An 11,689-nucleotide genomic window follows, 5' to 3' on the forward strand; every position below is an offset into this window, starting at 1 on the left:
GTTTCAAGAGAGCATTCAAAATATGAAATTATTTACTGCTTGTGCCATTTTAAATTTTTGGGTAGCAGCCTATACCTGAAAGGGTCTGAAGATACCTGGTACACTGATTGCTTTGGTCACAGTACATCCATACAAGTATGTTTAGGGGTTGAAATACATAAACTAACTCATGGGAAAGACAGAGAGGCTCTAGGTCCCCCACCTGAGGTTGAATTACTGCCCTGATCAAAGAAGCCATTAAGAATTCCTCTAATCTCCAAAGGGATATGAACCCTTTCTAATATTTCTATGTCTAAGTTTGCAAAATGATACAAAGGTTAGCAGTGTGGTTAATGACAGTAATCATGGTAAGTTACTGCAACAAGATCTAAAATAATTAGGCAGATGAGCTGAGAAATAACAGTTGTTTTTCAACAGTTGTTGTGTATCAACTTTGTCTACTGGGAAATGATAAAGACCTGGGGGCAAATGTGCAGTCAGATATGAAATTCTCTGAATAATGCAGACAGGCTGCCAAGATGGGCATGAGATTTCATGGGTTTTTCAATGATATACAGGAACTTGCTAAAAGGGATAAGAAGTGATTATCTCATTCTACAAGGCAATGCTTAGGCCACACCTTGAGTATGGCATACAGGTCTGGAGGCCTAATTTTAGGAAGGATGTAGATCTGCTAGAATGAGTGCAGAAAAGAGCAATAAGATTGGTGAAGGAAATTAACGGGGTGGTCTTACCAAGAAAGGCTTCAAGTTCCGCAAATTGCAGCAACTGTAGACTAGGCACCTGCAATATGATTTTGAGCAAGATCGATGCTGATGGCATTCTTCCTCTTGCTCAGACTACACATGAGAAGGCATAAATTCAAATTGAGGAAGGATGGTTGCAGGATAGATGTGCAGAGGTTTGCCTTCAGCTAGAAGGTGGTTGATTGTTGGAACAAACTTCCATCTGTTGTTGCTGCATAGTTTGAATAAATTTAAGGAAGAATTAGACAAATTATTGGAGGGGATGGACAGGAGGATGACCTGGGAAGAGGTTTTTTTTTTGGTTGATGGCTTTCTTGCATCATATACCACTACTATTACTATTAACGATACTAATATTTATTGACTACTTTTATAAATAAATTCTCATGTTTGAAGTTACACTAGGTATGTTTTTGAAAAAAAAAAAATTTGTTTTTTTCCCCCTTTGGTAACTGTGTCATTTTCCCACCCTTCCAATTACTTTTGTAAAACAATAATTTAAATAACAAAAATCAAAGAAAGAACTAAGCCTTGTTAGCAACTAATTTTAGCATTTGACTGCCACAAGAAGTCGGAAATCTCTGTGGTTTTAAGTCAGTGGTTTTCAACCAGGGTGCTGCAACAACATTCCAGGGATGCCACGTAATTTGGGTTTAAATTAGTTAAACCTATTTTTTTTTTAAATTTTAAGTATTTATTTCATCATAAACAGGTATATCCTTATAATAACTATCATATAACATTTTTTTTATTATATACATCTATATATATATATATATATAATAATAATACTACGGATAATATAAAAAATCCAACAATAATACCATCAGGGACCTAAGACAACGCAAAAAAAAAAAAAAAAAAAAAATATTATCGCTTTTTACCGACAATCTAGATGACGTCAACTGGGGCCAACCACCCAGAATGAAGGCAAAAAACGACAAGGTTCTCTGTTTCTGTGATGATCAATATATGCTAAGTAATTTAAATCTAAACCAGTATAGGCCGAAAATAAAAATTTAGAAATATTAGAAATTTTCGGCCTATACTGGTTTAGATTTAAATTACTTAGCATATATTGATCATCACAGAAACAGAGAACCTTGTCGTTTTTTGCCTTCATTCTGGGTGGTTGGCCCCAGTTGACGTCATCTAGATTGTCGGTAAAAAGCGATAATATTTTTTTTTTTTTTGCGTTGTCTTAGGTCCCTGATGGTATTATTGTTGGATTTTTTATATTATCCGTAGTATTATTATTATATACATTATGGGTGCACTGCATGATTGCTTGCAACTGCTTTGACTCATAAATATTACATTTACTGTCGTTTTAACTTCCTTTTTTATCAATAATTATAATTATATATATATATATATATATATATATATTTTTTTTTTTTTTTTTATGAAAACCCCAAACACGAAAGGTATCAAACCCTATAGTACTTAGCACCGTGCATGGGTTGAAGGAGAAGTATGGGGGTAGGGGGATGCCGGAAACTTTGCTCTAGAGACTAAACATGGGTTTCACCACTTCAAGCCTCCAATAAGCAAAGTGGTGGTATTTCACCGGTTGATGAAAGTCATCTACATATACAGGGTTGTTAAAGTTAAGTGAGGCTGTGGAGCGAGTTCTAAGGCTTGTACTGAACAGAAATTTGAACAACAGGTACAATAAAGAATGCGCTTGTCATTCATTGGGGAAAAAAAAAAATTTTTCACAAAATTTGTCACTATATGGCACTGTGACAATACAAATCACTTAAACAGCACTACAATTGTTCAATGTGTCCTCCATTTTGGTTAATGACAGTTTCCATTCAAAGAACAGCATTTTCTGCAGCAGAACATAACATGTCAACTGGAATAGCCAGCACATGACATCTAATGCTGTCCTTCAGATCCGCCAGAGTTTGACATCCTTCCCGATAACACCTGGTTCTTCAAAAACCCCCACAATCAGAAGTCGCATGGGGTGAGGTCCAGTGATTGGGGTGGTCAAGATGTCTGGCAACAACGGCCGATAACCCAATTCTCTTAAAGTGTTGCCTTAGCAATCTTTGGACACAATGGTGGATGTGGGGTGGTGCCCCATCTTGCATGAATATGGTATCCTGAAGGCACCCACATTATTGCAGCTCTGGTATTGCAAAATTTGCCAACATTTCATAATATCGCTGTCCAGTGATTAAACTGGTGCGGGGTCCAGTCGGTGTTACCTGTTCAAAAAAATATGGCCCAATCATGAATGTGGCCATAAATCCACACCACATCACCCAAAGATGGCAGGTTCGAATCCCGCCTCGGGCTTGGATCAGAGTAGTGCAAAAACTTTGGGAGGTGCATTATGGCCACAGAAGCCGATGCGCCAACAACTAACAAAAAAAAAAAAAAAAAAAACACACACACCACACCACACTGTCACTTTTGGAGAATGCAATGGGACCTCTTGGATAACTCAAGGGTTTTCTGTTGCCCAAATGCGACAGTTGTGCGTATTCACTTGTCCATTTAAACAGAAGTGGGCTTCATCACTCCAAAGGATGTTCCATGGCCAAGTGATATCCACTATCATCCACACCAGAAACTGAAGTGCATATGTGAAACGAATATCTGCATCACCATGCTCTAGTTGCTCTAGCATGTGCATCTTGTAAGAATAGTACCGCAACCCCTGATGCATTACTAGCCTTACAGTGGAATACGGCATGTCCACTTCATGAGAAACAGCTTCATGAGAAAATTGACTTGATAAATCCACGACAGCCATAGCCACATCTTCAACATGAGAGGAGTCCACTCATTTTCGACTTCTACCTGGTTGAACACCAAGATGTCCTGTCGTTTCAAATTTCGCAATCATTTTGCGGACAGCACAAACAGTCATAAGTCCACGTGGGCCTTATGCGCTTCTGACGCTGGAATTCTCTGATAGCCGCAGCTGCATTGTTGCTGTTCTGATACAGCTTCACTAATAGTGCTTTTTCCTGCAGTAGTGCAGACAAGCATCTACTGTATGATTTTGAAGAGACTGCTTTGCTTTTATACAGTACAGTAGAGCTGAGTAGTGGTGCTGTGGCAATAACTTACGATTATGCAAATAACATAAGTTATTTGCATAATCGTAAATAACATAAGTTATTTGCATAATCGTAACTAAGATAGTTATGCGCCATACAGTGACAAATTTTGTAACGAATTTTTTTCCCCAATAAATGGCGAGCACATTCTTTATTGTACCTGTTGTCCAAATTTCTCTTTGGTACAAGCCTTAGAACTCACTCCAGAGCCCTCTACATAGGGATACTTTAATTTTAACAACCCTGTATATACACACGCATACATATATACACACACACACATATATATAAAGAGAGAGAGAAAAGGATCTAATAGGCAAAAAATTGGGTAGGGGTGCCACAAAATAAAATAAATTATTTAAGGGTGCCAATTATTAAAAAAAAAAGGTAGAAAATCACTGTTTTAAGTATTCATTAAACCCCCCCCCCACCAAACACACACACATTAACACATTACACCAACAAGTGACCTCAGTTGCTGCTGCTGCTGCTGTAAATATTTGCTGAACTCTATTTGCAAAATCTTCCATAAGGATAGGTGTGGGATGTAACTATACCCAGAAAGCATTCTTGGCTCCATTTACAGTCACTGCTGGAATTTAGGAGTACACTAACAAAAGGTCATTTCTGCCAGCTGAGAACATTTTGTTTTTTCTGCTAGCTATGCACATACAAAGGGTACGAAATTTATAATTTATAAAATATTAGCATTAGCATTAGTAGAGGCATATGATGCAAGAAAGCAAGCTTATTCAGCATCAGCCAAAAAAAAAAAAAAAAAAAAAACCTCTCCCATTTCACCCCTCCGTTCGTTCGAAATACCTGTCCAGTTGAGCTTTAAATTTGTTTAGGCTATCAACTTCAACAACAAGTGATGGAAGTCGGTTCCACCAACCAACCACCCGCTGGCCAAAGGCAAATTTCCGCACATCTATCCGACATCCGTCCTTCCTCAATTTGAATTTATGCCCTTTGAGGTGATTATTCTGAGAAAGATGAAGAATCCCATTGGCATTGAGCATGCTCAAACCATTCAAAGCCTTATACACCTCTATCAGATCACCTCGCCGGTGCCTAGTCTCCAGACTCTGTAATTTGCAAAACTTAAGCCTTTCTTCGTAAGAGCAACCCTTTGTTCCATTCACTAATCTTGTTGCCCTTCTCTGTACCCGTTCCAGCAGCTCTACATCCTTCTTGAAATGAGGCCTCCAGACCTGTATACAGTACTCAAGATGTGGCCTAACCATTGCCTTATACAAGGGAATGATCACCTCCTTATCCCTGCTAGAAAAATTCCTGTATATCATTGACAAGACACCATGAGCTACTCTTGCAGCTCGTCTGCACTGCTCAGAGAACTTCATATCTGCCTGCACAATTACCCCCAGGTCCTTTTCATTCTCCACCACTGTCAGTGTAGTACCGCAGAGTTGATACATTGCTCTGGGGTTACTGTTACCCATATGTAGTACTTTACATTTGTCAATGTTAAACTTCATTTGCCACTTCTCAGCCCATCTGTTCAACCTTTCCAGATCCTGTTGCAGCAGCATAGCGTCAGTAGTGTCCTTAACGACCCTGCCAACCTTTGTATCATCTGCAAACTTAGACATTAAACTTGATATCCCATCATCAATATCATTCATAAACACCGAAAACAACAATGGACCCAACACTGAACCTTGAGGAACTCCACTAATAACATTAGTCCACGTTGAGCAGTGTCCATTGATTACCACTCTCTGTCTTCTGCCACTCAACCATCCCCTTATCCATAGCAGCAATTTGCCTCCAATGCCACACTGCTCCAATTTGTGCAGCAGTCTTCCATGTGCAACAGTATCAAAAGCCTTTCTAAGATCCAAATATATAATATCAAAGTTATTCCCTGCATCCAGTTCTTTTGTGACTACATCATAGTATCCAATCAAATTGGTCAGGCAAGACCTGCCCTTAACAAAACCGTGCTGCGTCTGAGCTATAACTGAATTCTTGTCTAGATGATCCTGCAGTGCTTCTTTAACCAGTGCCTCCATTAATTTACCTGGAACAGAAGTTAAACTAACAGGTCTATAATTACTTGTGTCAGCCTTTGATCCTCCTTTGTGAATTGGGGTTACATTTGCACATCTCCAGTCTATGGGTACCTCCCCTGAGTCCAAAGAAGCTCTCATAATTATGGCTAGGGGTTTGCATACTTCCTTTGCTGCCTCCTTTAATATAACTGGATAGATCCCATCCACTCCAGGTGCCTTTTTTATGTTTATCCTCAACAATCTCTCCTCCACTTTCCTCTCAGTTATTACAAAATCATCCAGCTCACTGCCAATGTTTACTTTACCTACATCATTCTCCTTCCTGAATAACTCCTCATACGTGAATGTAGATGCAAAATACTCGTTTAGATTGTTAGCCACCTGAGCAGGATCCTCAACTGTTGAACCATCAATATCCAGTGGACCAATCTGATTCATCCCTTTCCTTCTCGAGTTCAAGTATGTAAAGAACTCCTTTCTGTTTTTCTTTGCATCCTTTGCCAAGGATTTTTCGTAGTCTGCCTTTGCCTGCCTAATCTCCTTTGTGACTTGGTTACAGACCAACTTATATCTATCATAGGCTTCCATGTCACCCATTAATTTGTATGTATCCCATGCATTTTTCTTCTCTGCCACATGTCTCATTAGTCCATCTGACAACCATTTAGGCCTAAACCTTGAACAATATTTCTTAGTTGGTATGTAAAGCCTGGTAGCCACCAAGATTAGTTCCTTGAATGCTTCCCATTTTGAGTTTGCTGTTGGTAACATCATCAGTTGGTCCCACTGTATAGAATTTAAATACTGTCTCAGACCATCATAGTCGCCTTTACGAAAACAAAAACCCTTCCCTTTACCTCTGATGGTAGTTACCTCCTTGAGTAAATCCCACTTCAACACACTGTGATCACTGCCACCTAGTGGTTCATTTATCTGCAGGTTCTTAATGCATGAAGAATCACTACTGATAATCAGATCAAGAGTATTGCTCCCTCTTGTTGCCTCACGAACATGCTGATGTAGAAAACAATCATCCAATAAATCCACAAAAGCCTTGCTAGTGTGCGAGTGACCAACCCACAAATTCCAGTCAATATCTGGGAAATTAAAATCCCCCATTATAAGACTCTCTGATTTACTGGCCCACTCTATTTCCCTGTACAATATATTATTATACTCATCAGAGTCATTAGGCCTATAGCACACTCCTACTCTCAATTTTGATTTCCCTATGCTTATGTCACACCAAACTGACTCGACACTGCCCTGTCCATCGATGTCAACTGGCTTCACTTCCTTTGACTTTATGTGTTTCTTAATTAATAGCATAACCCCTCCTCCCCTCCTGTCCTGTCTATCCTTTCTATATACATTGTATTCCCCAAATTCCAGTTCCGCATTACTTATATCTGTGTGACACCACGTCTCTGATATCCCAACAATATCTGCCTTTGATGTTTTGAGCAATACCTCAAATTCATCAAATATGAAAGAAAACTCTCAAAATCAAGACCAAAATTAAATACATGTCAAATGTCAGTTCCTAAAATATCAACAGAATTTCTTCTGCTGAGGGTCTCACTTTGTCAGTAACAAGACACTGGTGCAGAAAAAAAAAACAAACTAACAATCAATAATTCTTAAATCCTGCAATTGGGCTGGGATTAAAGACAATGGTTCTGTGCTATGAGAACCTCAACTGCAATGTTGTCCCTTCCTCCTGGTAGATAAAAAGTAGGAGGAAGGCACAAATCAGAAACAGAAAACTTTGAAAAAAGTCACTATATACCAAAAGATAGTACCCTCTTATTGGAATCAAATCAGAAAAATGTTGGAATCAAAATATAAAAAAAAAAAATAATAAATAAATAATAATAATTTAATTTTTTTCTAAATTGAACACAGCATAGTATTAAAAAGAGCAATCAGTGTAATCTTTGTATTGATGTTGTTTATTTGTTTTTTAGGAGTATTAGCAACTAAGGCCATATTGCTCCAGGGATATGCTGTGGTCATTCCCTGATCTTTCTGCATCCTCCGTATTTGGTGGTCATGGGCTTGAACCCCGGTCTAATCAAGAAGCATGTGCTACACATTGCTGCTCCTGCTCACCTGGCTACGGAGGTGCCTCTGTATTGATCTTCCTTTAACTCTATACAGTTTTATATGAAGTATATACATTTTTTTTTTTTTTTTTTTTTTTTTTTTGGCCTCAAGTGTAATTTAAATCCCATGCTGACACTAGCAGATTAACAGGAGTTGGTTGATTGGCTGTTCTGAAGAAGTGCCAAAACAATCTTATCTGTAAACTGTGCATGTTCTGAAAGCTAATTTGTCCATTTGAATGAAATCCTTGTTGGGGGGGGGGGGGGGGGGAAGAAAGAATTCTACGCCTGCAGTTGAGAGCAGCTTAATCACCCCTACATTAAAAGACCAAAATAAGTTCCTTACATCACTGAAAATGATTATTGGAACTCTGACCTTTTTACATACGTGGCAAATCCACAGAGAAATGGAGCCCTGCCTGAGAGACAGTAGGATGAACAAACTGTCACTATAAAAGCAATGTTTAGGGCACACTTGAGTATGGCATACAGGTCTGGAGGCACAGCAGTGAAGTATACATGAATTCTGGGTATTCTATAAAAATTATGTGTGCTTACCATATTTCAGCAAAACAAAAAACAAATTAGACAGCAAGGTTCCCAATGGTTTTTAGCAGCATTTCTCAAATCACAGTATATTGGTCTATAAGCCACCAAAACTCTAACCCTGCTACAGCGTTGTCCACCAATTACTTGCATTGTGATTCAGACCACAGACCATCTGGAGAAAAAACTCTCTTCTTTGAACTAAAGGTCATAAATCAGGCACCACTAAATACAGCATATAGTTATAACCAAAATTATGGCATATTTTCAGAAATAAAATAAGAAAAAGCAGAAAAGCTATATATTACAAAATTCCAGATTTTGGTATTCCGGACAAGAACTACTGGGAGCGGAGAGAAACATGGATAAATTGTAAGAGAATCCTAGAATTTCAGTAGAGGTGGCAACTAATTACATACATACATACAACTAATTATATACTTCTTATATTGACAATACTACTGACACTGGATAATAATGACCTAAGGAAAAAAAAACTATAACCACATCATACTCATTAAAAACAAAAAATCTTGATACTCAGCATATAGCTGGATGTATGAGACCAAAAAGTTCAGAGAGTGAACAAATATTTGGGAAATGCTGAAGTTTACCGAATATTCGGATGGATCTTTTCTGAAGTAGTCTCCTTGATACTGTACACAGACTCCAATTATTCTGCAATTTTTGGAAGCATTCCTTTTTCTAGAATTGCTAATAGTTCCTGAAATGTTATACTCTGAATAATTTCCTCAGGAACTGTATATCTCTGACCTTTCAAGGGTGCTAGAGCTTTGGGAAACAAAACTAAAGGAAAAATCACAGAGTTATTAAATCCAGTGAGTATGGCAAATAGGGGACTACAGTGATGGAATGATTCTCCAAAAATTTTTGAATGGATATTGTTAAGTTTACAGGGATATTATCATAATACAAAATTTAATACAAGTGCCAATTCCCTGAAATCTACTTTTCTTACCATTTTCTCCAAAACTGTTCTGTAGTATTCCTGATCCACTGTTTGTGCAGGGCAAATTCATAAGGAGCAATGCACTGACTGAAAAAAACAATTAGATAAGCATGATCTTCACATTTCATTGCAATCATTTTATTTTTTTGGGCCTTGGAGAAGACAGGGTCTTTCATTGAGAGGTCTGTGCCTTTGTTTCCAGGTCACAGCCATACATGAACAATCTGTCATCAGTAATGATGGAATAAATAAAATGTGGGTCAAAAGAAGTATGTTTATAATGATCCTGACACATTAGAATTTGCAAAAAACAAGCTTGGCTGAAATTCACTACATTTCCAAATCCGAATGTCAAAATTTAATGAAATATTCCATGAGAAATGCCAATTTCACTGCAACTTTGTAGATAATTAAATGCCAATCATTGATCAGATCACAAACATGAAAGACAAAATGTTTACATTTTGAAGGGCTGCCACAGTAAGAATCATCTTTTAGAGACAAGCAGCCTTCAAATAAGCACTTCAAATAACTAATAGCATCTTCTTCAAAAACTGTTTATAACATCTCATGAATTTCTGTTACATCTTTCCCTAATTTGAAACAAAATTTGATACAACTTCATTACTCAGTAAAATTATTCATTTTAAACTGTGATGAAACATACAAAACACCCTCTATCCCTCTGTATAAGGCAATGGTCTGGCCACGCCTTGAGTACTGTGTACAGGTCTGGAGGCCTCATTTTAGGAAGGATGTAGATTTACTTGAGCGTGTACAGAGAAGGGCAACAAGATTGGTGAGGGAAATGACGGGATCCTCTTCCCAAGAGAGGCTTAAGCTCTGCAAATTGCAGTGGCCGGAGACTAGGCACCTGTATGGTGATCTGATTGAGGTATGTAAGGCCTTGAATGGGTTGAGCACGCTGAATTCTGATGGGATCCTTCCACTTGTTCAGATTACGAACCTAAGGGGGACATAAATTCAAATTAAGAAAAGACATGTAGAATAGATGTGCGGAAATTTGCCTTTAGTCAGCGGGTGGTTAATTGCTGGAACAAACTTCTATCTGTCATTGTGGAAGTTGATAGGTTGAATAAATTTAGGGAGGAACTGGACAGGCATTTGGAGGGAATGGTGTGATTTTTTTTTTTTTGGCTGATGCTGCATAAGCTCATACACGCTTTCTTGCATCACATGCCGCCGCCACTACTACTACTATTCAATGCATACTAATTTAGAATTACCGCAGTAAATGGGTAATTCATGAGTTACTATATCTATAAGTCACCACAAGTTGCAAAATCTGCTAAATAGTTATAAAAGTATTAACAAAAGGTGAGGGGCAGATCAAACCATGTGCCAGGAACTCCAAGCGTACAATTCCATTGTAGCGTATATATGTATTAAAAATGTAACACAAATATGACCAGCTGTCATGCATAATTATCTTACTAAATTCAATGTATTGAATATAAATCTGCCATAAAGTGAATATTTTTGAAGTGATCACGTCATTCCTTATATTTCATATACATATTTTAATAAACACAGATAATAATCAATAACAAACTAAACTTATTATGTAAGAGGTTTTTGTTAAATTCAACACAAAATTACCTCCCGGAGGAACATAGTCATCGTCACTGTCCGAATCACTGTCACTGTCCAGATTCTGGTTTTCAAAGAGCGACATAACTTAAGTAATAAGTCAGAAAGCAATAATTTAAACACCACTGATAAATATCACGCTAATAGAAAACGTAAGCTTCGACCAAATTTCAACATTACTTCCAGTGAACACGCAGAACAGATTTGTTGTTCGTAGAACAAAAATCCTCCAACATAGTGCTGCCCTCTATTATCCTTTTCTCCCCTGCAGCTCAATCCTTCGAATTCTCGTATTCAACCACGAGTGGTTTTACGTGTAGTATATTATTGTACAGTTCGAAGGCGATAGTGGGATTTAAACGTTACTGTTACAAGGATAGTCCTTAACAAGTGTCTGCCTAATGTGAAGTGAAGTTTGCCTTTGGCGAACTTCACAATAGGCAGAGACTTGTTAAGGGATTTTGAAGTGAAGTTCGCCTTCAGCGAACTTCACTTCCACTGACGTTACAAGAGACTTGTTAAGGCATAATTATCCTCGTTACGAGGGGGCCCATTTGTGATTTGTGAAGTTCGCCGAAGATGAACTTCACAAATG

General features: G+C 38.0%; 1 protein-coding gene across 1 annotated transcript in view; it reads right to left on the minus strand.

Moving 5' to 3' along the window:
* The window catches only part of Yeti (yeti), a 54,825-nt gene extending 43,584 nt beyond the window's left edge, over window positions 1-11,241 (minus strand). The window contains exon 1 of the mRNA XM_090369112.1: window positions 11,104-11,241. Within this exon, the coding sequence (XP_090225238.1) occupies window positions 11,104-11,179 (76 nt within the window). The 5' untranslated portion in view covers window positions 11,180-11,241. The remainder of the gene's footprint in view (window positions 1-11,103) is intronic.
* Between the last annotated feature and the right edge of the window lie 448 nt (window positions 11,242-11,689).

Source organism: Mastigoproctus giganteus, chromosome 2, assembly GCF_048544385.1.
Source record: "Mastigoproctus giganteus isolate SK-2022 chromosome 2, ASM4854438v1, whole genome shotgun sequence".
NCBI classification, from domain to species: domain Eukaryota; kingdom Metazoa; phylum Arthropoda; class Arachnida; order Uropygi; family Thelyphonidae; genus Mastigoproctus; species Mastigoproctus giganteus.